Consider the following 27,765-nt stretch of genomic DNA (forward strand, 5'->3'; position numbering starts at 1 on the left):
GAGCCTGGCAGGTTACAGTCCATAGGGTTGCAAAGAGTCTGACATAACTGAGCAACTGAGCATACAGTTCCTAGTGGGAAGAGGGGACCTTAAACCACTGGACTAAGACAAAGAACCACATTTAGAACAGCCACAAGGGAGATCTGGCAATTTTTATTCAACCCACCAGGATCTATTTTCAGGATGCTATTGTAATGTTTTTGGAGAAGGCAATGGCACCCCACTCCAGGACTCTTTCCTGGAAAACCCCATGGGCGGAGGAGCCTGGTAGGCTGCAGTCCATTGGGTCGCTAAGAGTCTGACACGACTGAGCGACTTGACTTTCACTTTTCACTTTCATGCATTGGAGAAGGAAATGGCAACCCACTCCAGTGTTCTTGCCTGGAGAATCCCGGGGACGGGGGTTGGCTGACGTCTATGGGGTCACGCAGAGTCGGACATGACTAAAGCGACTTAGCAGCAGCAGCAGCATTGTAATGTTTACTGCATTAAAAAAATACGTTAGAAAATATTTGGTGTGAAAAAATCAGTGTAAAAGGCAATACATATTTTATAAACCCCAAAGGATTTTGCACACATTTCAATGCTGTGAATTTAAGCATCTGAAGCCCGACATCCTCCAGCTCGCCCAGGCCCAGGGCCACGGTGGCATGTCCTGGCGCAGCTTAGACAGCGTATCTTTTCTCCCCCTCGCGCTTGGCCTTATGGTGCTTCACATAGTCGCTGTGCAGCTCCTTGAAGACGTCTCTCACCCCCAGTTGCAGTGAGGCCCGCAGGAACTGGATGTCGGACTCAATGCACAGGTCCAGGATGAGGTAGATACCCTCTTGCAGGAGGACTTTCACCGCTGGATACAAAGTGACCTGGGATGAGGGAATACACTTGTCTGTGAGAGCAAACAGGCAGATGCCAGGCCCTAGAATACCTGATGAGGGAGTCCAACTTTGGCTGCCAATTTGAGAAAAGATGCTCCTTTTAAAATGTCATTTTGCACCTTAACTTAATTGAATATTCATATCTCAAAAGTTTATATTTGGAGGAAATAGAGGTCAATTCAAGCCAACAAAAACCTGTAGCAAAACATCATGAAATCACAGAGGTAGCTTTGCTATTCAGTAAATGATGCTTCTGTGCTTACCAGGGGTATTTAAAAACTGGAAGCTTTAGATTTAAAAATCTTATAGTAAAAGTCACCTTATGGGTCCCATTCTTCCATGTGGCCAATCTTACTGGAAGCTATCCTACCTGTGGGATGAGGGCAGCAAAGTGACCACTTTCCCCCAGAGCAGGGCAGGTGGGCAGCATTCTCCAAGCAGATCCCTGATAGATCTTGTCACAGGGCCCAACGTCAGATGTGATTTCTGATTTCTAATTACCATTTAATAGGTTTTTAGTTCTTTCAACAATAACACAATGGGCCCTAAATCCCTAAATGCCCAGAATAATTTAATCGGTCCCTATATTCAAAGAGGCAATCCTTCCAAAGAATCTGGGTTAACCAAAATCTGGGCTGCAGCAGGAGAAGTGGGCAGTCCAGCCCTGGTGTGACCACATCTGCTACTGGCACAAACTTTCAGATCAGAGATTCAGACTGGTATCTGGACAAAAAGGCCAAGACAGCAGGCACTGCTCACCCTGCAAGGGCCTCAGAGGCTTCAGCTGGACCTGGGCTGCACAGCATCTGCACACCACAGCAGCAGCAACCAGAAGCTGCAGGAAGGTTCGAGCCGACAAGCCTGGGGGGTGGCCGGTTCTTTATTAGTGTCCTGATGACCTAGCAGCTCATGCCTCTCTGCAGACATGCAGCTTCTAGCGAGGATACAGTTTATTAACTAGAAGAAGCGTGATTCACCAAGGTAACCTCTGGGAGGCATAGTCCTAAAGAGGCGATTTGTTTCTACTGCTAATGATGCTATTCTTCACAGTTATGGTTATTTTCATATGATAGCTCAAAAAGCATTTGACAGATGATTACCTTAATTAAATTTTACTATTTTATAGATGATAAGAACATTCAAGGACGGCAGGAGTGACTGGTCTGTGATTCCATACTAAGGTATTAGGGAAGGAAAGAAAAAATGAAACAGACAAACTAAAAACAGAAGTCTTTAACCTCACTAGCTGGGGTGAGGACCTGCTCACTCATTCACTGAATCATCACTCACGAAACAAATAATCCCCCTTCCAATGGCAAGAAGAGGCACAGTAATTTCCCCAGTGGCAGAACAGATATCTGAACTAAGTGCTGGAGTTCAGATGTCACAATCCTTTTACCTGGCGTCTCCTGGTGAAGGCAAAGCCCAGAGCACAGGGTGGGGTGGGGTGGGGGAACAGGAAGGCAGTAGGATCAGAACACCACAAGCCCTGCACACCTTTACTTTAGACAACTTATTTAGAAAACAAGGGGGGGAAGCCAGTTTCTACAACATTGGCCAATGAATGAAAACACTTCTAGGTAACTTTTAAAAGGCCCCTAGGCCAGGTGAGTAGGAGAAGGCAATGGCAACCCACTCTAGTACTCTCACCTGGAAAATCCCATGGACGGAGGAGCCTGGTAGGCTGCGGTCCATGGGATCGCTAGGAGTCGGACACGACTGAGCGACTTCACTTTCACTTTTCACTTTCATGCATTGGAGAAGGAAATGGCAACCCACTCCAGTGTTCTTGCCTGCAGAATCCCAGGGACGGGGGAGCCTGGTGGGCTGCCGTCGATGGGGTTGCACAGAAGTTGGACACAACTGAAGTGACTTAGCAGCAGCAGCAGGCCAGGTGAGTAGTGCAAACTATTTACCCAAAGCTATCAATAAAGAGGGAAAACTGTAAATCTGATCTACGGGTAAAAGAGAAGATAAAAGTGACCATAATTTCCCTGACACATACCCAGGGTAACACAACACTGCATGGAAGAAACAAGGTCTTCAGTAGCGGCTGCCTCCCCCTGACCGAGGCTGTCATCAGCCCCAATCACTGACACACCTTCACCCATGGCACCTGCCTCCAAAACGTGAGGGGAAGGCAAGTCACCCCACCATCCAGCTTGTAATTAAAACAACATGTCTTCCTGGTCACCAAAGATTTACGGTTCTCTCAGTAGAAGCTGCTAATGCACACAAAATACTTTCTTCATTACCAATTTTAAAAACAAATAAAAGGTAAAACACAGAGTGTCCTGCCAATGGATTCTGGGACACAACTCCCTAAGATAATTCCCAAAGCCTTTGGTCTTCAAGATTAAAAATTTAAAAATAACTGATAAGCATAAATTAGACATGTATAATGAGGCTGGGATGTGAAAGACTTTTCATACAGTAAATCTCAGGATGATAAACAGTGACTTCACACTTCAAATTAGACTCCCCTCTTGTCCTTAGGTAAGAGATACTGTGGTGTCTCATTCAGTTCTTCAGCTCATGTTCCAACAAAAGCTCACACAGTAATGACTGCTTGGGAAATATCAAGAGTCTATAAAAATGCTAAACAATTGCAAGGAAACCAAACTCCAAGCCCACATCTCATTCAAAGGATGACTTGAAGGGGCTCTTGCGTGCGGCTCTGGCTCCCATACACCTGCCTCCCGCCCACATGATGGGCATCTCCACTGACTGAGGGAGCAGAATCGGGGCTGTGGAAACGCCCTGAAACAGGGTCAGGACGGAAGCCAAGACCACGCCAGGCTTTCTGAGGAATCCCATTTAGATGACCCTCCTTGGAGGAAACACTGACTCCTCTAATTTAACACTTTACCAGCGACTCACCACCATTCTTAAGAGTCACAATAGGATATTCTATTGAGAGCAAGATATACTACACAAGTAGAGAGATATATACCTGAACATAGTGTACTCTAAGCCTCTGACTTTCCATTTAAACAAATAAGACTTATACAAAGAAGTCTTATAATGAACTTACTACACAGGTCACAGGGGGTCTTGTGGAATTACAAAAATAGCACATTGACACACCAAAGTGAGATCACTGTTGAAGAATGAATGAATTATCCCGAAGCCTAAAGTCAGATGAACTGGGATTACAGCCTTTAATCCAACTGAACAAGTCTACCGGGATCTTTCCCAGGTCACCTACTTGAGTGAGAGCAGCTGAGTCACATGCACAAAGAACCCTTGAGCCCCCTGCTGCTGAGGGACCCTAGGACCTCTTTCTGTCTCCTGCTCTAGGACTTGGGTAATATTTCATCTCCCTTATGACCCAAGAGACCAAGCAAAATAGGCCTAGGGTTTGTGCTGGAGCAAGAAAAGGCCTAACGGTGGCCGCAGAAGCCTGCAGGCCTCGCTGCCAGCCTCTGCATCTTTGTATGGCTCTCTCAGTGACCCTGCAGGGCTGCTGCACTCTCAGAGCAGCTGCCACCAGGGAGGACCACCAGGGCCCATGGGTCACACTGCCAGAAGGCCTGTGATCAAGGGCTGCGAACAGAAGCACCTGGGAAGGCAGGCGGCTCGGCCTACCTTCTGTGCCTCCACCACATACTGGGCCACCATGAAGGGGGAAAACACCCGGAACTCCTCGGCCCGCGCTGCCATGTGGCTGTACATCCTTTCCACGAGGCGGGCACACTCCAGTACTGCCGGCAGGTCCTCTGCACTTCCTGTGGAAGAAAAGTGTTTCCAAACTGATTAATTCAGAAACCATGTATTTTAACTCTCCTAATTTTACACTTTCAACATAGCCCCAATTATTCAAACCTTTTGTTTTTGTTTTGTTTTGTTTTTCCCTAGACGCTTTAATTGGCTCAATTTGAAGACAGAATTAGGGGGAGACAATGCATTCAAATATTTATCTATATTACAAAGAGAAGAAAACTTACAATACTCAAGAGTCCGTGATTGTTTTTTTAAGAGATGAACTAGAATAACCAAGATTTTAGGATGAATCTAGGATTGCTATTGTATTTAAAAAGGACATGAATATCTAAAAGAAAAATTTTAATGTGGAAAAAAAGAAAAACCATCTTAAAAAAAAGGTTTTTGATATCAAATGGTTCTAAAGATAAGATGGGTCTTTGCCTCATTAAGTTTCAGAAGTCGTCTAGGATTTTTCTTTCGTAGTCGGATATATATATATATATGTATATATGACTCAACTAACATTACTAGATCTACCCAGTTTTCCAGATTTATTTCAGACTCCTAGCTCTTCCCCTAGAGTGCCAGGATCACCCAGGCCTTAACAAACTCCTCCTCAGAATTCTAACAGTCTGAAATGTACCACAACCCAGGGTACATATGCCATCCCAAGTCTGTCACAGCAGGGTGGGCCGGGTACCCTGGCACAGCAGAGCAACCTCCCTGGTTTTCCCTCAGCAGAGTAATACACTGTTTTTATTAAATTCTAGAAAATGCAAATAAGCCTATAATGACAAAAAGCACATTGGCTGCTGCCAGGGGCTGGGGCTGGACCCCAAGAGGGCTCTTCTGTGGATGAAACAAATGCTGTTTTAATTGTCGTGGTGCTTTCCTGCATGAATTTATCCATCAAAACTCACTGAAGTATAAATTTCAAATGGATGCAGTTTCTCACACATATATATGCAACATTGAGCTTAATTTTTGGAATGCACAATAACCTTTTTTAAACATTGAATATACATACAAATATCTTACACATAAGCAATTTTTCTAGGTGAATGCTCTTTTATGAAAGTACATAAACTGTTAACATCACTCCACTGAACATTTCAATAAGTAATACTTATGAGTGAGCCTCTTTAGCTTCTAATCTATACCACATCTTCTCTCTTGAAACTCTGAAGACACATGCGGTTCACTCAGGAATTCCTGGCACCTGTTATTTCAGTCCAAATTTAACATGTGGTCATTAAAGAGTATTTTTTTTTTTAAGTCACTTGAGTTGTGTCCGACCCTGTGTGACCCCATAGACGGAAGCCCACCAGGCTCCCCCGTCCTTGGGATTCTCCAGGCAAGAACACTGGAGTGGGTTGCCATTGCCTTCTCCAATGCATGAAAGTGAAAAGTGAAAGGGAAGTTGCTCAGTCCTGTCCGACTCTTAGCGACCCCATGGACCATAGCCTACTAGGCTCCTCCATCCATGGGATTTTCCAGGCAAGAGTACTGGAGTGGGGTGCCATTGCCTCCTCCATAAAGAGTATAACCACCCACACACAAAAAAAATAACCAGCTAAGATGCTCTGCAATTAAGCCATGAACACATCAGAGAGCCCAGTCTGGCCTGATGGGAGGTGACTGGGCCACACCAGCAACGACGAGGCAGAACCCAGAGCCCAAGATCAAACTTGAGGCATGCTGATGACCACATGCTACACACACCCAATCCACCCTGACTGCCAGGCCAGGACCAGGTCTTCTGCCACAGTGGATGGCACAGCCAGAACCAGGCTCTTGCTCTTGAGTTCAGAACTGATCTCAGTGGCCTAAGCAAAGAGCTGGGGTCACGCCCAGGGGCAGGAACCTGTTTCCAAATCCTGTTGCCAGACAGACTCACAAAGCACAGGGGCAGGAACCTGTTTCCAAATCCTGTTGCCAGAAAGACTCACAAAGTCACATGAAAATGCAAAATACCTAATTGTGCTACTAGCTGACCCCAAAATTAGGCAAAATAATTTGGGAATTACAGTAATAACTCTACCTATTCTCTTTCTGCAAAAGGTAATTGGTTAAGTAGCTTAAATCTCCAAGTCTAAACCCATTAACCTGATTCACAAGTGGGGATTACCACCATATACTTGGGTGATTACCACCTATATATTTCTAGTTCAGAACTATTGCCTTGGGCTTTCCCCCCTGATGCCCTCCAAGCTGAGCTCTCAGGCCCTCCTTTGTAGTCCCGAGCACCCAGCACACCCACCCTTGTGCCAGGCACATCACATGGTATGTTCATGCCACACAAATTTGAAACAGCACAGTATAGAGCGCCTCACTTTATATGCAAATTTCTAAATAATGAGAATCTCCTACAAATTAGAAGTTTAGCAAGAATCAACCAACTTCAAGGCTGGAAAACCAGCTGTACACATAATTTATGCGATTGCCATATGGCAGTTTGCTTCACTGTTAAACAAACACGAACTTGCAGAGATACAGTGGGAATGGTGAGCTGCAGAGACTCCACCCTTTTAAAACATGAGTGATGAGCTGGCTCGGCCACTGCCTGCTCCCCTTTAATTTCCCCACTGACCTACGAGCTCCAGAAATAGTTCTTGAATCCACACACTTCTTTTCCTTCAGAAAAGAACTATTTCAATTAGGGGATATCAAATGCATTCACTGCTGTGGATATAGTAAAAACTGTGTTCTTGCCTGGAGAATCCCAGGGACAGGGGAGCCTGGTGGGCTGCCATCTCTGGGTTCACAGAGTTGGACACAACTGAAGCGACTTAGCAGCAGCAGCAATGACTTTTTTTTTTAATCTAACATTAAAAAAAACTGTTCTGAGTATTTCTTTAATGATCTGAACATGTATCTTATTTAAACTTCACTGGGTTGTTTAAGTTGGGTGGTTTTTTACCTTTGGTAACGTGTGGCCAGAGACTCCTGTAAAATAAACACATTTGAAATTGCGCATAATACCGTTTCTCTGAATTACCTTTATCTTTCTGCCGTCCTTCATGTATAATTGAACGCACCAATCTATGAAAACAGTTCAGGAAAGAAGGGATGGTTTTCAGCATTACCTGCAATAAGAGACAAAAGAATATAAAAATATGTAGGCAACTGTTTAAGTTCTACTTTAAAGGAAGTTGTATTTATTTCCTTCTTAACTTTATCCATCAGGATACTCAAAACAGTTGCAGCAACTCCTTCTAGCCAGGACTTTCTAGGGAAATGCTCACTCTACTTACTTAACTGCTTTACATCCTGTTTTCATGGTTGGAATAGGGCTCCCACACTGCCTAACTTTAGGAATCTAATGAAGCCATCCTGGTTTAGAATTTGCTGAATCTAAGTTGTTTCTGGTGCATTCTGGATATGGGTAGAAACAAATAACAAAAAGTACAGTAGCCAATGTATTCAAGTACAATGGGCACTAGAGAAAAAGGTTACATAAAGCAAACCCATTTAAAATGAGAAACAAAATTTCTCATTATTTAGCAATGAAAAGGTCTGGCTGAGACTTTATCTTGAAAAATGATATCTAAGTTATAAACAGGATTCTTTTATGCTCAACCATCCTGAGATCTCAAGGTTGCCAGGAGAAATATCAATAACCTCAGATATGCAGATGACACCACTCTTACGGCAGAAAGTGAAGAGGAACTAAAAAGCCTCTTGACGAAAGTGAAAGAGGAGAGTGAAAAAGTTGGCTTAAAGCTCAACATTCAGAAAACGAAGATCATGGCATCCAGTCTCATTACTTCATGGCAAATAGATGGGGAAACAATGGAAACAGTGACAGACTTTATTTTGGGGGCTCCAAAATCACTGCAGATGGTGACTGCAGCCATGAAATTAAAAGACACTTGCTCCTTGGAAGAAAAGCTATGACCAACCTAGACAGCATATTGAAAAGCAGACATTACTTTGCCAACAAAGGTCCATCTAGTCAAAGTTATGGTTTTTCCAGTAGTCACGTATGAGAGTTGGATTATAAAGAGAGCTGAGTGCTGAAGAACTGATACTTTTGAACTGTGGTGTTTAGAAAACAATCTTGAGAGTCCCTTGGACTGCAAGATCAAACCAGTCCATCCTAAAGGAAATCAGTCCTGAATATTCATTGGAAGGACTGATCTGAAGCTGAAACTCCAATTCTTTGGCCACCAGATGCGAAGAATTGACTTAATGGTAAAGACCCTGATGCTGGGAAAGATTGAAGGCAGGAGAAGGGGACGACAGAGGATGCGATGGTTAGATGGCATCACTGACTCAATGGACATGAGTTTGAACAAGCTCTGGGAGTTGGTGATGGACAGGAAAGCCTGGCGTGCTGCAGTCCATGGGGTCACAAAGGGTCGGACACGATTGAGAAAACCAAACTGAATTGAACTGATCCTGAGATCATAGTCAAAACAAGGCACTGTCAAATAAAGCAGCCAGAAGCCACATGTGGCTACTGAAATTTAAATTAAGTTAAAATTCAGTTCCTAGTCATACAATCTCTAGCCCAAATTTCACATGGTCAAGACATGGCCAACAGTTCCCCTGGGAGATGCAGGCACAAACACCGCCCCCCAGGAGAAGTTCTATTCGGCAGCACTGCTCTAAGGCTCAGGGTGAACAAAGAGTGAATCGAGTGCTGACTCTCTTCTTTGGTACAAGTTTATTCAAGCAAGGTCTGGAGAGCATAATATACCATTCTTTATGTCAAAACATCAACTTCCGCAACATGTTCAGAAAGAGGTCATCCTGCCAAGTCTTTCAGTGTGTCACCATGTTTCCTGAGGCCCTCGCTTCATCCTGACATCACAGTGATGAAAAGCACACAAATCCAAGGTCAGACCATCTGAGCTCACACCCCGCTTAACATGCAGTCCTAGACAGCGCTGAGTCTTTCCGCGCCCATTTCCTCATTTGCAAACTGAGGATAACAACAGGTTGTCATGAGGGTTAGATAAGGTAAAACATCAAAAGCTCAGAATGGCACCAGCTGCTGTACTGCTGGGTACCCTGGCTGGGCTCACTTTGTGCTGTTCCCTTCAGATTCACCCGAGCAGATTCTAGCCTGGGGTTTGTATCAACCCTTTTGTATCACCTACTGCATACATACATGACTCAACGCATGGGCCCTGCTCCCTGCAGTGTGCCCACAGGCTGTCACACGTCACGTCCTTCTTTATTGCAATGCCATGTTGTTATCCTTGCCAGCTCTCTTCTACTATTAAACGGTCTAATTCTGCTCAATGGTTTTTCATCATTGGTTTTGCAGGAGATGCACACAGCTTTCCAATGTTACTTTCAAAAACTGCATGAAACCCCACAGCTTTTGCAAGATCTGCAGTTCCAGTTTATAACTGATTGGTATTGACCTCTTCCCTGGTGGCTCACATGGTAAAGCGTCTGCCTATAATGCGGGAGACCCAGGTTCAATCCCTGGGTTGGGAAGATCTCCTGGAGAGGGAAATGGCAACCCACTCCAGTATTCTCGCCTGGAAAATCCCATGGACGGAGGAACCTGGTAGGCTACATTCCATGGGGCTGCAAAGAGTCGGACACGACTGAGCAACTTCACTTCCACTTTATTGTATGTATATTCTACAGTCACACAATAATCTAAGAATCAGCAGGGATCTAACAAACAAAGATGCTGACAAGATGGGCAGGGCCAAAGGTGATTGTTAAGTGGGGAGGACACTGGATGGAGTGCTTAGTTTACCAGAAAATAAATTTTTCAAAAACTACACTATTGGCAGGTCTCCAAACTTAGAGCATTAAAACATTTAAAAATATTTGAATGTGCCTATGAATATGTGCATCTGTCCTATTCAGAAGTTCCCATGTATCATGTTGAGCAGTGGCACAGCAAAATGAACATTGGTCAAAGAAATCCAGTCTTCTAGACAAAATTCAGACTCAGCGGGGTGACAGTGATCAAATCATTGAGCAGCCCTGAGCATCAGTTTCTCTGCCAATGAAATGGGATTGTCACTGACTACAGAAGTGCTGTAGGGGTGAAACAAGACACACAGAACATGTTCAGTAAATGTTAGCTGAACTGAAATCTTTTCTATGAAGCATTTGTTCCTAGTCTCATTTTATTTAAAAAGTGGCATACTATAAAACCAGAACTCAGGATGCCTCACTCACTATATCCAACTGAATTATAAACCCAAGATGATTATAAATTATAATTCATAATTTATATGAATTATAAACCTAAGCCAATGAGTGACATTTAAATATATGATCCCTGTGTCTCAGCAGTAATGAATCTGCCTGCAATGCAGGAGATGCAGGTTCAATCCCTGGGTTGGGAAGATCCCCTGGAGAAGGAAATGGCAATCTACTCCAGTATTCTTGTCTGGGAAATCCCATGGACAGAGAAGCCTGGTGGGCCACAGTCCAAGGGGTCACAAAGAGTCAGACACATCTTAGTGACTAAACAACAACTGCAAAAACAGAATAATTTCTAATGGGCTTCCAGAAACACCTACTACACAGACATGTTTCAAGTGTCAGATTCAACACAGCCTGATGTGAAGGTCACACACTCCTGTGCATGAGAAACCACTTGGGCCCTAGAAACCACTGGAAGCAAAAAGTTTGCCTTGCAAATCCTTACGCTCGTCCTCCTGCTGTTCTTCTGAGGGTTGCACTTCCCTGTCCACACGCACCCTGCCCTCCTCACCTTCGGGTGACACTGCAGGATTGAAAAGAGCACGTTGTGTGCCCTCGAGAAGATATGCCCATACTCAAGGGGCTTCAGGTGGTCCAAGGGCGCGGTCAGCAGGATGCTGAAGGCCAGGCTGACGTGGTGTGGGTTGCTGATGGCCCCTTCCCCCTGCCGCAGCAGCGCAGCCAGGACGTCCAAGACAGGCCCCACCAGAGCCAGGGCTGAGGGCTGCTCCTGACAAGCCTCTCGGGTCTGCAGCTACAGGGCAAGGAACAAGGGACAGAAAATGAAGGCAAATCTCCAAGGAAATAGCCCCAAACCCCAAGTGACAGAGGTAAGAAAGTCCAGACTCCAGCACTGACCAGGTCCCACCCTAATCTCCATCCACACCCCTACCCTCTTCCTCCTGATGCTCCCCCTACCCATACCTAAGTACAAATGGGCTTTGCCCACTAATGCAGGTTCCCAGTGAAACAATAAAGCAACAAAACAGAAGATCAGAGAGAAGGCTTAGACCCTATGCCCAGAGAATGTGCTAATCCAGGGCTATGCTCATGTAGCACAAGTTAGACTCGGAGCTGATAATGACGTAAGCACAAGCTGTGAGCACAGTGCTCACAGCTGACTTCAGGACACAGCCCCAGAAACACGCTCTGCATAAGAAAACCAGAGCATGACAGAAGCAGAAGCGACTGAAAGGCAGGGACAGGGGTATGCACAACCCAGAGGTACTCACCATCAGAGCCGTGACCATCTGCGGGCATGTGCGCCAGAATAAACTGGCCTTCTCTTCACTGCATGGACAGTTCAGGAGTAACTTAACCAATGTTGCAGCCGACAACACAGCCTAGGGGACAAGGGAAAATATTAGCAGTGGAAGGAGCTGGCTCCGGAAGGAGGCCCATCTCGGGAAGCAGGCCAGTCACGGTGCAGTGACAAAGCAGAGCCCGTTAGAGTCCCATGCTGGGGTGGGAATGAGACTTGGCTCTGGTCAAGTCCTGAGGGTGACGCCCTTTACACCACCTGAGGGAATACATGAACTAGGTGGGCAGAACTGTGGCAAAGGAAGAGCCTTCTCTGTAGCGCCTCACTAAACCAAACACAGAAACATGCCGGGACAGTGAAACAGAAGAGGTTGCAGACATTTTAATCAGAGGCCCAGTTCATCAAGGTGGTGTCAAAAGAGGAGGCCACTGTACCTTACCCAAGAGATCCATCTGTGCTCAGGGATAAAAAGCAGGGCCAGAAGAAAACACGGACAAAGTGTAACAATTAGACCAAGTGCCATGATGACAGGTGATGGTTTTAAACCATGAGAAGGGACGGAAAGTGACTATGACCCATATGGGCATCTCACACCGTGAACTCGAGCCTTATGGTGGCCCCTTCCTCCTCTCCTAATATTGTAGTCTCCCCCACCACGAAATCCTAGCTTCTGCGCTTTGCCCTTGCTCCCTCTGACCAGACACCCCCCTCTCTCTCTGCTGAGATCCACTCCCCTCTCCACCTCCCTGGAGGTTGTGTCTCCCCATCAAGGGTCTGCTCACTGCCCCAGCCCCTGCCATCCATCTCTCCACTCACATCCATTCCACCTTCCCCTGTCTCCACAGCAACATCCCCAGTTCCATTCAAATCTTCTTTATCTCTGAACTCAGCTCAGTCTTCACCTCTTCCACGACGTTCCTCTGACTAGCTGATGGGTATCTTTCTTTCTCTTTAATAAATAAATACTGCATGCAAGATCTGTTTCTTGACCAGGGATCAAATCCGAGCTCCCCACAGTAGAAGCACAGGGTCTTAACCACTGAACTGCCAGGGCAGTCCCTGACAGGTGTAAATGGAAATTCATGAGTTGTATTAGCTTGTTGGCTGAAGGAAAGCCCAGAGGCCTTCTCAAAGCTAGGCCTTCGGAGCTGCAGACAGGGGGCAGGGGGGCAGGGCTCACATGGAGAAGCAAGCTCCCTCTGTCGCCCCCAATCTGCCCCCAACCAGCTCTCCTCCCACTCACGTCAAAACCCACCTCTGGGTGCCAATTCTAACCAGGAGTCAAGAAAGCCCTCTGAAGCAGAGAGAGCCTGGGACCCAGTGAGCCCCTAGGTTTCCTCCTCCTGTGCAAGCGACAGCCTCCAGCCAGTCTGGTGCTCAGGTCAGGGGGCCAAACTCGAGCACTTTGGCTCTGCACAGAGGCTCCCTGGACACATTGACCTAGTGTGAAGTCAGGGCTTCGTTAGCAATGACCGAGTAGGCTGGGGGCAGAGGGCCCAAGGGCAGCTTGCTACCCTGAGAGATTCTCAAATGGGAGCTGGGCTATGTAACCAAACCAAGTAACATTTTCAAAAGTATGATGTGAGTGATATCAAACAATGGAGAGTAGAACTTAACTTTTTGTGTGTCAATATTATGCGTGTGTGCATGCTATGCATGCTAAGTCTCTTTAGTTGTGTCTGACTCTATGCGACCCTATGAACTGTAGCTTGCCAGGCTCCTCTGTCCATGGGATTCTCCAAGCAAGAATATTGGAGTGGCTTGCCATTTCCTTCTCCAGGGGATTTTCCCGACCCAGGGATGGAACTCACATCTCTTACATCATCTCCTGCACTGGCAAGCAGGTTCTTTACCACTAGCACCACCTGGGAAGTCCAATAGTATTCCATATGATAAGAACACAGTTGTAATTTGAAAGAGTTCCCCTTTGGAAAATACAGCCTCTGTGCATTGAGGACCTGGGCTCCCCTGAGTCCACAGCTTCGTCCCAAACTCCCGCAGTGCCTACAGTCGCTATCGGATTGATATTGCACATTTGTGTCATTTCAGCACTGACACAGCCATTTCTAACTTTTCCCATTGAAGCCAAAGGAGCAACCCACCTGCAGATCTGCTCTCCACAGGTTACTGACGTCCAGTCCCTGGAGGATACACTGCAGCCACATGCGGAAGTCCTCTGTCGTCCCAGCCTCTAACATTTGGGTGAACAAGGCTCCCAAGTGAGGCTCAATCTCCTCAACTATCTGAACCGGAATTGCAGGATCTGTGAGGGAAACAAGACTGCTAAGATATGGCAGACAAGGGGCAGGTTAAATAAACCATTTCAATAAGATGAAATGGTGTGCAGTCAGTAAAGGCCAGCATTTCGGAGACATGGGGACAGTTATGGTGCAAGTGAAAAAGCAGGGCACACTCACAGCCTGACACCACCCTCTCATACCCGGCCCTTGTGCCCTGCCCACAGCACCTGTGCACCCGTGTAGAGAGTCCAAGAGGATGATGATGGTGATGTTTAGCAGGGCTTATCTCTGGACTGTGGGAGACAGGTGACTGACAATTGCTTCATACTCTTTTCTACTTTTCTTATATTCTTTTATGAACTCAGTAGGGGCTCAGGGGTGGGGTGGTCTTTTACATAGATGGGGATGTTGAAGGGATGGAAAGAAGCCCAGGCTCATGGAGCCCACCTGCTGCAGTCACCCCAGTACCCCTATTAATGCAGGACAGTCTTACGAACTACACCCAGGGTCCACAGGTTCATCAGAGAGCCACAGTCAGTGGGCTCAAGGCCCTTTATGATCTAACCCCAGCATAACTGTTCCAGCCAGCAGATGAGCCCACCCTGAGCAAGTCCCTCCTGTGCCCCAATCTGTGTTTCCTACAGGCAGCACTGGGGGCGAGTGGACAGGCCCAAGGCTCATCCAGGTCCAAGTGTCCCACAGCTGCAGGATTCTGGAGGCACGACCTCCCTGAGCCTCAACTCTCTCGATCTGTGAAATGGGTGGGACAGCACCAACTCCTAGAGTTGGTCAAACACTGGACGGCTGAACGTCAGCACCGTGACCTCACTGCCCTCCCCTCACCCATCTCCCGCAGGAGGCCTTGTGTTGGGGGCCAGAGTGAGGTACTCCGCCCGTGACAAAGGTCATGAGGAAGGAGGCTCGACATACGCAAAGGCGGGATCGAGCCTCAGGAGTCCCCCTGGAAATCCTAGAGCGTCTACCCCCATAACCAGAGCCTGCCTACTTTACTACTTTGTGCTCTCACCTACATCTCTGACTTTACGGGGGGCTGTCCCCCACCACCTCTTTCGGAGAAGGAGTTAACCTAGAGCTCCAGTTAATAATAATTCCTGGGCGTGATAAGAGTGTTTTAACCTACAAACTCCTCTGAAGGTTCTCTAGCCTGCCTGACAGGCTTGTCCGGCCACATGTGATTGCTCACAGCCTCCCAACCGTGAGAGGCACGAGATGCTTTAAACCTTCTAAAAACAGGTTCCTTAGAAAAGTTAGAAAACTATTAGTATAAGTATAATGGGCTGATTAGAAATTGTATTGGTGAAGGGTTTTTCATTTGTTGAGCCAATGTTTGTTGCTAAGTCTCCACATCCCCTGCCCTTACACACATTAATGAATATATAGAAGAAATAAGTATTAACCTTTGATATTCATCACGTTAGACCTTAGGCTAAGTAAATTCTTTCCTTAACTAAAACCCACTACACCCTCACCCTGTAGGAATGTAACTTTATTTGGGTGGCGTCTGTTTTGAGAATAATCAGCCCTGGAGAAATAAGTGTCCTGATTGACTGACCGCTGTCACAAGGAGAGGGTCGTAAATTGTCAGCAGGCCCCCCTGGCCAGAAGATGATGTAACACCCCTAAGACCTCTGTATACATTTGTATGAAGCACCTGACTTTGATAAAAGTCAGGACTGCTGACCCCGCGTGACTTTTGCATAACATCTCAGTGTATAAAAACAGACTCTGGAAAATAAAGAATTGGGATCAGTTTCTCGAAATACTGGTCTCCCCATGTCGCTCTCTCTCTCACTCTGGTTGAGTCTCCATCTGGAGCGCGGAACCCACCATGCTTACTAATTATGCCTGGGCTTCTAAGATCCGACCGGGGAGGCCTCAGTGTCTCCTCTCCTTCGGGAGAACGGAAGGACGCCTGCGGCCTACGTAAGTGGTGCAAACTTCTTGTCTTGAAGTTTTATTGGTCTCCCGCGTAAACCAAGCTACTCAGCCTCTTTTCTCCACTGAATTTTCCTACTGAGCTATCCTTATTCTATTACTCTTTATATCCTTAATTAACGTTTAATTAAGCTATTGTTTCCTGATCTTCGCCTATGCCGTCTCTCCTTCGAATACCCTGGATCAGCCGGGGCTGGTCCCCGGCAGCCTTGCCTGCCAGAGTCCACTGTGCTGGTTGCTTCAAAGCCTTTCATCACCCTGTGACTCTGGTAACTTGTGTGAATGTCTGTTTACTAAATTAGGTCAAAGCCAACACCTCATTCATCTCCAGAGGAGGACACAGTTACACCCATATAGGAAGCATTTTTAAAAGTGATGGTTTTTTATAACTGAATCGAGGTAGTCAATTCTCCTGTCAGACAGCATTTCTTATAAATTCTCATTTTTCTGAGCTGAGACCTACTTGACTCACCCCCAAGGACCAAGGTGGTCACCTTAACCCTGTCTCTCCTAGCCCAAAGCCCCGGGCCACCCTCCTTGGCCTTTCCTCCAGACCTCTCACCACCCTGGTCCCTTCTAGAGGCGAATCTAGCAGCTCAGGTGCGTGAGGCCTGCCCCCATGGCAACACTGGCAATACTTAGGCCGGTGATCTGGGAGTGCAGTGGGGTATGAGGCCTCACCCCCTGACCCAGCTCTGTCTGGGGTACAAAGTACCACAAGTCCAGGGACACATAATTAGGACTCAGAGGCTGCCTCCAATCACAGGGGTCTCAGGGATAAAGGAAGACACTCCATTCTATTTAACAAAGGGGAAGGGGGCCAGAGCTTTAGACCACCAGCGGCCATTTCTTAGGACATTGGTTTTAAATGCTCTAACAGAACATGTTAAATGAGTTAACAGAAGACTGAATTTTACCCATTAACAAGGTGACACCATTCCCTGAGAGAGGCTGACAGAGTGAAACAGAACACGTGACCAAGGCCCCCCAGTCAGCCCATACCCAGAGCAGACCCTGGCCCTGCTCTGCCCTGGCCATGGCTCAGGAGGCCTCTCTTCCTACAAAGCCCAAGGACATCTGTGGGTGTGAGCATACCACAGCCCCCGCTCGCCACCACAGCCTCCCATCAGGGCACAGAGAGGTCGGTGTGCACTGAGGGCTGGGCTAGGCTGGCGGCCCCCGCCCCTCCTCAGACGATCCTAACCAGCCCCCACCTCAGGAACAAGCAAACGAGAAGCCAACAGGTCTATGGCAACTGGGACAGTGCTGCCCTGATGAGATCACGTTAGGGATGGACTCTGGTCTGCTGACCTCTGACCTGGGGACAGCAGGGAGTGAATTCTGCATGAAGACACTGGCCAGGTTTTTGGTCCTGATTAGCTGGCCTGCAAGGCTGACATCCAGCTAAAACACTGCAATGACATCATGGGCTGAGCCGCTGTCCAATCAGGACTCAGGGCCCCACAATGGCCAGGACCACAGAGACCTGGGGGACAACATCCGCCCTCACGGAATTTCATGAGGTTCCCTATAAATTAAGTCACCTGCAATTTTAAAAGGTTGGCAGGTTTAATCTTTCTTAAGTCCACTGGTGGTGCTGAAGATCTGATACTGGAGAGCCTACAAATAGGGATGAAGCTGTCTACGTTGACTTCTGGGGCCAAGACAGAAAGACTCAATCAGAGAAGAGTGACTCAAAACTATAAACTAGAACGACCTCCAAAATAAGTGAAGAACTAAAGCATGAAACAATACATCTAGAAGCCTGCTATTTGTGTAAAAAGCAGGGAAACAATTGTGAGTAACTGCTCACATGCACAAAGGGAGACACTAGAAATGAACACCAGAGAGGGCTTCTACCAGCTCCTGGTGTAGTACCCTCTGAAATGCATGCCTGTTTCAAAAAAGGGGGTGGGCAGAAAGTCACCTGGCTGCCACCCAGTGACCTTTCACCAAAAGCTCTACAGTACACAAGTAGCTCAAGAGAAAACATCTCACCTGCAAGGACTTTTCTCACAGAATGAAACACGGAGGTACACACAGAATCCTTCTGAGGATGTAGTTCTGGGACCAAAAAGAACAGAGTTAAAAACTGCACAGCTGCCTGGAAAGATGGGGGATCTCCCACTAGGGCTGGCAATTCCAACAGGATCTGAGCATAGATGGTCTGGTAGAGGGTGGTGTAGGCGGACAGCGCTTTGTCTGTCCCTTTCGAAACATCTGTCCAATTTTGCCTGGAACGCAGGGCCACATCGGCCTCCAAGAGTGAGCCCAAGGACGAGATGACAGCGGGAGGGAGGCGGCCCTGGGCCCCAGGGGCCATGCAGTGCTGGAGCAGGGCCCCCGCCTGCAGCACCACCTCCTTCAACAGCTTGGGCAGCACTTCTGGGGCCTCGTCCTGCTGCTTCTGCTCCTTGACTAAAGGCCCCAGCACTTGGCACACCTTAGATAAGGACACCAGCATGAGCTGCTGGCCCAGAGGAACCTGATCTTCTGACCGTTGGCCTGAAGTCACTTCATTGTGCAGTTGGTGCCCTGAGAGGAAGGCAAGGATTTTCCCAAAATTGAGCCCCAGACTGAGCTTTCTCTGGATAAGCATCTGCAGGAGCTGTTCTAAGAACGTTCCCACCACCTGGAGGAATTCCAGCCAAGAGGGGTCATTCACACTCACAAGAAACCTCCTACTGGCTCTGAACAAGGAGGTCAGTGTGACCTCAAAGATATCGCTAACATACATGACCCTAAGCACAGCCTGGGCACTCTTGCCTCTCTGCAGGCAACCGAGAAGCTGGTAGCACGTCCTCAAAACCCTGAGGGTGAGGGAGGAGGAGCAAGAGCTGCCTGGTGTGGTGACGGCCACAGACAGTAACAGAAGAAAACAATGCACATGATAGGGTGCCAGGAGGCTGTCCAGCTGTAGAGCAGAAAGAACTCCCAAAAGCTGCAGGATGCTCTCCAACTGCTCCCCCTCCAACTGAATGGGGGAGTCACCCCTGACCAACGAGAGTATGTTTTGGGCAATTTCTTCTCTTGGTTCTACACCTTCAGCTCCAACTTTGGCAAATCTGCTTTCCCAGTGAGCCATGACCATGTAATCCTCTTCAAAGAGCCAGGGCAGCTGCTGGCGGAGAAGAGCTGTCTCCCTCTGCGCAGCGGCACACAGGATGCTGCCGCAGCGTGCAGTCAAGCCCAGGAAGAACGCAGAGTGGAGGGACTGCATTTCGGGGAAGAGAGGGCTGTGGAGGACGGCCTGGGAGATCTTTCCAAGTGTGATATCTGGTTCCTCCTCCACTAAGCCTTCCTGGGCTTTGCTCACTGGTAAAGTTCTCAGCAGGATGCTGGCCAGGTACTGTAGGTCATCTGGACCAAGATATGATATTAAAATCATGATATTGGACATGACCAAGTGCCAGTGGGCAATGGGGTAGGTGAGCACACTCACTGTCCCGACCTGGCCATCCCAGGAAGCCGACATCCCCCGGGTCACACTCGCTCTCCCAGAGCCCAGGATGTAGGCGGCATCACGCCTCAGAGCACAGAGGGCTTCTTCAGACTGGAAACTGGCTTGCAGTAAGGTGTTCTTCATTCTCTGCAGGTGGAGCTGCTCCAAGCAGTACCGACTGAGGGAGTCGGACTGAACCGTGAACTCCTCTATCTCCTCCCAATGCTTGGCCTCGACGCCAGGGAGTAGCGGAAGGGGGCCTGAGGGCTCTGGGGTGGCGCCCGCCAAGGTCCCGGGCTCAGAGCGGTATGGGCTGCAGCTCAAGCGCAGCACGGTGTCCACCTGGGCCCAGGTGTGGGCAAGCAGAAGCGCAGAGTCGCCAACCTTCTGCTGCCAGAGCTCAGGCGTTGAGGGCCAGGGCTTGCGAAGAAGGTCCAGCAGGGGCTTCACGAGGCCCTGCAGCATCCCGTCCATGGCCTGCCGCATGCGCCTGACCATGGGCAGGGGTGAGCCAGCATCCAGGCTCCGCGCGTTGACCATGACACAGCACAGCAGCGAGCTCAGCGACAGGGACTTCAGGGCCATGTCCTCGTCACCCCTCAAGCCAGACAAGACCAGAGACTGGAACCGCTCCTGCACGAGGGCCCACGTGTCCAGGACCTGGCTCAGGGGCAGCTCCGGGAGGCACTCTTGGAGCACCGCAGCAGGGCCAGCAGTCAGCACTGGCAGCCTCAGCGCCTCGGCTGCGGGGCGACAGAGCACCCCCAGCACCTCCTCGAACAGCCGGGGTACCTGCCGGAGCTTGGCGTATGTCTGGAAGAGCGTGTGGATCAGTGCCTCCTGGGCTTTCTGGGTCCGCAACTCTGTGACTTCTGCATCGATCCATGCTGAAGCCAACAGGTCATCCAGGTCTGGCTCCAGGATCAAATGATTCAGGGAGAGCAAAACCTTCAGGCAGCGGAACCAGGCTGGCACAAGGGCCTGTGGGTGTTTTAGCAGCAACTCAGCCAGATGACGGTAAAAGTGGAACTGAGCCTCACCATGCCGGATTCGGTCAGCAGCGATGTTGTAGATAGTGTTACTGGCCACTGAGTTTAGAAGCTGTTCCACAACCAGGAGTTCTGTGGTCCAGTCGGACATGGACAGGGCTTGCCTCTGCTCCTCCAAGTGTGAAATTCTTAAGCAGCCAAAAAGTTGAGGGAGCACCTTGAAGCAAAGCAGTTGGTTCCCCTCCTTGAGGTAAGACTCAACAAAGAGTTTGTACAGCAAGGCCACAGAGTTGGCCACCACTGAAGCCTGAAGGGATGGGTCACAGTAGCCGGCATCCACCAGCCTGGCAATCATAGTGCCCAGGGGAGCTAGAAGATTCTTCATGGCCCCTATCTTTGAGTCGCCTTGCTGCTGATCCAAGAGCTCCTCTTTGTATGAAGGGAGCAGCTCAGGCTGAAAAGCTCCACCTTGAAGCACAGCCTCAATCTGATTCCTAATGTCCCGGCCTAGTGCTGGCCGCAGCTGGCCCTGGCCAGCCTGAGTCCATGTGCCCCCCAAGAGATAGTGTCTCAAGACCAGGCAGGGCTGGAGCAGGTGCCCAGTTACCTCCCCAAAGGCGCGTCTCGGGTTGACCTGCTGCTGCTGAAGTGAGAGGTAGTGGCTGAGGCTCAGGTGAATGACTTCAAACAACTGGGGTATTATGGCTCCTGGCTGCCGACAGGCCAACCAGCAGAGCTGGCTCAGCAGGTCAACTATCAGCTCCTGCCTGGCCGTGTAGATGACAGCAAGTGCAGGTGTCGAGAGGATACCCTGGCAGCAGCTCAGCACAACACAGATGTTCCTCTGGGATCCCAAAAGAGAGAACTCGGCTATCCTCTCATTGATGATCTGAGTATTGAGAAAGAAAGGAAACTTGTCACTGACCCTAAACCCGCAGACACTCAAAAAACACAACACAATGAGCAAACTCACTCCTTGCCCTGATTTTAATGAGAAAGAAATGCCCAGATTAGCACATCTAAATGAACCTGACTTTTCCTTAGCACATCAAAGTAAGGCAGAGGACCTGTCTTAATTCCTACACACATCCATCTCCTACCAATATAAATTAAGAAAAGGGCTCCATGCCTTTATATATCTGCTGACCCTTTCTAAATAGCAGAGTTTTATAAGGCTTAAAGTCCAAAGATTTCATGTTTTCTTAGAACCTAAACCTATAATTCAACTTAGATGCTACAGGTAGATGGGACAGTAGCCTTTGGTTATGATCCTGTGGTCCAAAACACATTTCTATAATCAGTAATACTGTTTGTACCTGAAAAAGCCAAAGCAAAAGGCATTCTTAAAAGAAGAAAACAAACGTTGCCAGTTACTACTTATGGTAATAGCAAACCCAGTCTATAGCTTTCAAAATTCTGAAATTCACAAAAAACAGAAATCACGAGGGCCAGGCAGATTCCAAAATTCACTTATGGGATATGCAACTTGCTTCCAGCCTCACAACATCTGAATATCAAATTTATCCCAGGTGCTAAGTTATGAGTAGCCCAATGACACACATGTGTTTATCTCCATCCATGTAACTGCTGGCTCCGGAAAAGCTGAACCAAAAATACTTTGTACTTAAATGCCAGCACTTTACTACAGTAATCTCCAAATATTTCTGATTATACAACTTTTTCCACTTTTATACCTGATAAGGTTATAAATTACACACATGCACCATAGTATGAGTATTTTATACAATTATAAAACATACATAAAAATTAAGGTGACCTTTTAAAAATCATATAAAGATGAAATAGTTTCTTCTCACATCCCCTAAGGACCATTCAGAATAATCCAGTTTGGTGACCACTGACCTATTATTTTATAAAGTGATATAATTCAGAGCATAATTTCAAGAACCACTAAAGCCTATAAACCATAAGGCATCAACCATTTAATTCCTCTGTTCCCAGCCTCTACTGCTTTTCTCCTGCCCACTGAGTCAAAAACCTTTGAGGAAATTCTCATCTAGATTTTGACCTTTGATTTCCCTCTAGTCCAGCAAAAAGGTGGGGGAAAAAAGTTATAAAGTAGCATCATTTGCTGGATACCTTTCGTAATTAAAAAGGTAATTAACCAGCTTATGAAAAATTTCTAATCTTTTATTCAATATTAAATAATATAAAGTGCTTAGTTCAGTCAGTAATGAAAGCCATGGCAGATGAAGCCTGCCCACCGCTCACCTCCTGCTGTGCAGCCCAGTTCCTAACTCCCAGGGGTTAGGGACACCTGGTATAGAGAATTTGATATGCATTCAATAAATATCAATCATTATTATAACTCTAAACATACTATTTTTTCTTCTCCCCTGCTGTTGTGCTGTGTGTGTGCTCAGTCGTTTCCGACTCTTTGCAACCCCAAAGACTCCAGGCTCCTCCATCCATGAAATTTTCCAGCAAGAATACTGGAGCGTGTTGCCATTTCCTACTCCACGAGATCTTCTAGACACAAGGATCAAACCTGAGTCTCATGCATCTCCTACATTGGCAGGTGGATTCTTTATCACTAGCACCACCTGGGAAGCCATCTCCCCTCCTACCTTGATATTTTCTGCATCTTGATATAATTAACCATAAGACAATTAAGCCTCTGGTATTAACAGGAAATCAACAGAGATACATGTAACACATACAGGATAACACAGGAAACTGTTAATTACCTTGATGAGGGAAATCTGAAGGTTAACTGTCTTTCCATTCTTGAGGAGGTTCTGCAGTTTTCTGCTATGTAGAATGTTATCTACATAGATCCAAAGCCTTTCAACAATGTCTTCCTTCAGTTCAAGTTTTTTCTTATAAAATGCAACCAACGACTGCCTTGCCCAATCAAGCAGTACCTAAATTTGGAAAAAAATATACTTAAAAATAAATGAATTTCTTTATCAAGAAAAACACTGGACATTTATAGGGACATCCCATGAATAACCAAATACAACTGCCAGGGGGAAAAACTTTCTTTAAAATTTATCTTTGGTAATATTATGTTTTGGTACCTTAAAATATGTTTATTAAACAATCAATTAAAAAAAAAACAAAACTAACTTTGGGGATTGCCCTGGTGGTCCAGTGGCTAAGACTCCATGCTCCCAATGCAGGGGGCATGGGTTCAATCCCTTGTCAGGGAATAGGATCCCACATGCCACAACTAAAAGATCCTGAATACTGCAACAAAGATCTTGTGTGCCCCAACTAAGACCCAGCACAGCCAAATAAATAAATTAAACAAAAAAGAAAAAAACTAATTTTGCCTTTACCTGGGGCCAATAAAAAGTTTCAAGTGAAACAGTTTCTTCTAACTAATCACTTCTAAATTTTAAAAGGTAAAAGCACAATTGCTCAGGATGGCCACAAAAAGAATGACACACAAACGCAAAGATGCAGAGTCAGGAGACCAGAGTTTGTGTCCTGGCTTCCTGAGTTACCTGCAGCTTCATCTCTAAACCTACTTATTGCATTCAGAAGACAGAGTCTTCTATGAATGACTCACAAATGCTGTATTAGGAGGAGGGCTGAACATGGATAGTTTTCATTATTGTGACATGATTCCTTATTCATAAACACAAGGAAAGGTGGTGAGGCCTCAGCTCAAGACACCAGAAATGTCCATGACAGCATGAATAGTGCAAATGCTAAAAGAAAAAAACTCTCCCGAGAAGGATAGGGGAAACCTTGATCAAATTGCCTGCCACAGCTGTCAGGTGACCCTCAGGCAGATTTAGACACTACTAGTTCTGCTGGTGCTGTACAAAATGGATCTCATCATTTCAACAGTGGTAATCCATCTTTGACACATTTTGAACTGCTTTATTGTTGTTGTTTAGTCACTAAGTTGTGTCTGATATCTTTTGCAACCCCATGTACTGTAGCCCACCAGACTCCTCTGTCCATGGGATTTCCCAGGCAAGAATACTGGAGTGGGTTGCCATTTCCTTCTTCAGGGGATCTTCCCAACCCAGAGATCGAACCTGTGTCTCCTGCATTGGCAGGTGACTTCTTTACTGATGAGGCACCAAATGACTGTATGTTAATCCAATTTAATGAGTTCATCATCCTGGTGTCTCCACTATATTAACAGTTTTTCTTAGTCAGATAAGTTTGAGAAATGTTAACAAAGAACGATGTCTTTCTTGCTTCCTAATCTGTTTCTAATCTATCACTTTATAATCTATTTCCCCTTGGGTTATTGCAAATGCTAAAGCTTCTCTACTTCCCAACCTTTGATTTATCAAGTTCCAAAGATGTTTAAAAAGCACCAATAAGAATTGCTTATGGAGCATCACTTAGGATTTACAAATAAATGAAACTGCCAACAGACTCAGAACCTAATTCCTGTAACCCAAGTCCAAATTTGTTCACTGATGCACATACTTAGGGCTTCCCAAGTGGCACCAGTGGTAAAGAACCTGCCTGCCAATGCAGGTGATATAGAGACGTGGGTTCAATCCCTGGGTTGGGAAGATCCCCTGGAGGAGGGCATGGCAACCCACTCCAGTATTCTTGCCTGGAGAATCCCATGGACAGAGGAGCCTGGCAGGCTACGGTCCATAGGGTCACAAAGAGTTGAACAGAGTTGAAGTAACTTAGCACACACCCACATAATTTGGAATATAAGAGATATTTTCAAACATAAAAGACATGCTGAGGTTTTGTAACAGAAAAAGTTTGTTAGTGAAATATCTATTAACTTTTTCTCACTGAAACTACTTTTAACTTTCTAACCATGCTTCCTTCTTCAGCCTTTTCCCTAATCTTTTAAAATTTTAACTAAACATCAATATGCAATTTAATAAGTGATCATTAGTTTAGGTCATAAAAATGTTACTTGTGCATTAAACTTACTTGTTCTTTATTTGGAAGAAGACACTGGTGGGAAATCCAAGCAAAGTGAGCTAGTTTTAGTTTATCTTCCCAGGACGTTGTCTTGCTTTTAAGTTTCACAGAAATGCCAGAATAAACAGCTGCCATTTCGGCACCTACAATTTAAAGCAATGGAAAATAATACATTATATAAAGGTCAAACTTAATAGGCACCAAAAATGAACATTATGTACCTTATTGTCTACATAACTTATACTCCTTTTAAAAAAATTCTTCAATGAATTAAAACACCATTGGGCAGAAGTCAATATATAAGATGCTTGAGTCCATGAGTTTTCTAGAAGAAAACTTTCATGCTTTTCACATGAAAGCAGACAGAAGATGGATTACACACACATGTACAAGTACTCCTGCTGTGATCCAATATGACATCCTCAGAAGTCAGTGTGCAGGAATTCACTGAAACAAAACCCAAAGTGTTCATATTACTTGCGAACACTCAAATTACTTTTATTTTCACACATGGCTTTAGATTGAAAGGGTTGTTACAGCAAAAATGTCCTAATACATACATACTGTAGAGTATGTATTAGGATCCACTCCTAATACATAGGAGTTTTAAACTTTAAACAGTTTAAAAAGATAAGCAGTATTTGGAAATGGTAATATTTCTCCAAGTTCAAAAGAAATAAAGTATAAACCCAGTGCCAATAGAAAGACTTATTTCAGTTGCAACAATAACTTCATTAACTTAGGAAAATACACTGCTTCTAAAGTCTCTACAGAATACACGTATACAATTAACGCTAGAAAAATACAATACAAAAAAATTATGACTAAAGCAGCAATACAAACATACCAACCACTTATAATCCTATAAAACTGAGGTAAATGTAGCTTTGAGTTTCCTAAAAGTCATAGTAAAAATGGAAAACATATCAGATTAAATCATTTTCATTATATAAAAGTAAACAAGTCAGTTACTCAAAGGAGAAAGTTTTTCATGATACTTAATACTGAAATAAAGAGATCCCAGGTGGCTCAGTGGGTAAAGAATATGCCTGCAATGTAGGACACACAGAGATGCCAAGTCCATCCCGGGGTCCAGAAGATCCCCTGGAGAAGGGCATGGCAACACACTTCAGTATTCTTGCCTGGAGAACCCCGTGGACAGAGGAACCTGGTGGACCACAGTCCACAGGGTCACAAAGAGTCTGACACGACTGAAGGACTGACCACAGCACTGCAAATAACAACAAAATAGGACCAATGAAATATGGAGAAAAAATCGCAGACTCACGATTCTATTTTAAATACTCTCAAACAAAAAGAGTTTGATCTACTGAGAGCTGGATCACTGGATTTTTTTAATCTAAGGGGTCCGAAATTCTCCAGACCTACCTTCAGAACTAATTCTCTATACGCATCTTTACAAGGGAATAGGAATGAAAGTACCCTTCCTCTGTTACAGAGACCAGAACAGTCAAAAGATGTCAGTCTGCCCGTGTGTCAAAACATCCAATATACATCCAACAGTTACTAACTTAACTGTTCAATTCAATGTTAGACAGCCATCACGACCGTCACGACAGCTACCAAGTACTTAAAAAGCGTCTGAAGAACTGGCTACAAAGACGCCCCAGACAACTCTTCTAGATCTGCCAACCTTGGGCTCCCGGTGACCGCAACGATCTCTGCGAACGCGCGTGGAAAGTCGGGTTGAGGACCACAAATCCACGAGGACAGCAAAGCCGCGTCCGTCTTTGCGCGTTCACACGCCGGAACCCTGAGGAACTCAAGGAAGCTAACAGCCGGGAGCCAGGCGAGAGGCCGCCGAAGGAGCGACCAGCGGGGAGGACCCTGCCTTGGTTGGGAGCTCACCTGGAGGGACGTGGTCACCTGGTAGGAGCCGCGATTGGGGCGGAAGGTCGGCCGGGAGGGGACTCACCTGTAGGCCACCCCAGGTGAGGAACTCACGCAGGCCCCGCCGGGAGGGGCAGCGGACTGGTCGGAGGGCAGTCCCCGAGTCGGGAACTCTCCCGGCGGTCAGTCCCGGATGGGAACCTCACGGGGACTGACAGCGACAACGGGACCCACTCCGGAGCTACCACGTGAGAGCCTCGCTTCTACCGCCCAAAGCCGGCCGCGCGGAGCTGGACGGCGCGGCGCTGGGAGGGGCGGAAGGAGCGCGGGGGCGGGGTGGCGCGCGCGCCAGGCATAGCCAGCCGAGCGCCGAGGCGCCGCGCCC

The 27,765-nt window shown here is 46.6% G+C and overlaps 1 protein-coding gene across 2 annotated transcripts; it reads right to left on the reverse strand.

Annotated features, from left to right (window-relative positions):
- Window positions 1-137: 137 nt before the first annotated feature.
- URB2 (URB2 ribosome biogenesis homolog) lies at window positions 138-27,718 on the reverse strand. Of its 2 annotated transcripts, none has more exons than XM_086381658.1 (10): window positions 27,466-27,718; window positions 25,539-25,672; window positions 23,360-23,536; window positions 18,219-21,540; window positions 14,127-14,287; window positions 11,996-12,106; window positions 11,275-11,517; window positions 7,579-7,666; window positions 4,464-4,603; window positions 138-863 (listed from the first exon to the last, which is right to left on the reverse strand). In XM_086381658.1, the coding sequence occupies exons 2-10, from the start codon at window positions 25,662-25,664 to the stop codon at window positions 666-668; spliced, it is 4,566 nt and encodes a 1,521-aa protein (XP_086237784.1). In that variant the 5' UTR covers window positions 25,665-25,672; window positions 27,466-27,718; the 3' UTR covers window positions 138-665. The 2 variants fall into 2 exon arrangements, with proteins under 2 accessions (XP_086237784.1, XP_086237785.1); XM_086381659.1 differs by having other exon boundaries at window positions 27,399-27,716.
- Between the last annotated feature and the right edge of the window lie 47 nt (window positions 27,719-27,765).

The sequence above is a fragment of the Bos grunniens genome, chromosome 28 (genome assembly GCF_055505025.1).
Source record: "Bos grunniens cultivar Pamir isolate PY7600 chromosome 28, Bosgru_T2T1.0, whole genome shotgun sequence".
In the NCBI taxonomy this organism is placed as follows: Eukaryota; Metazoa; Chordata; class Mammalia; order Artiodactyla; family Bovidae; genus Bos; species Bos grunniens.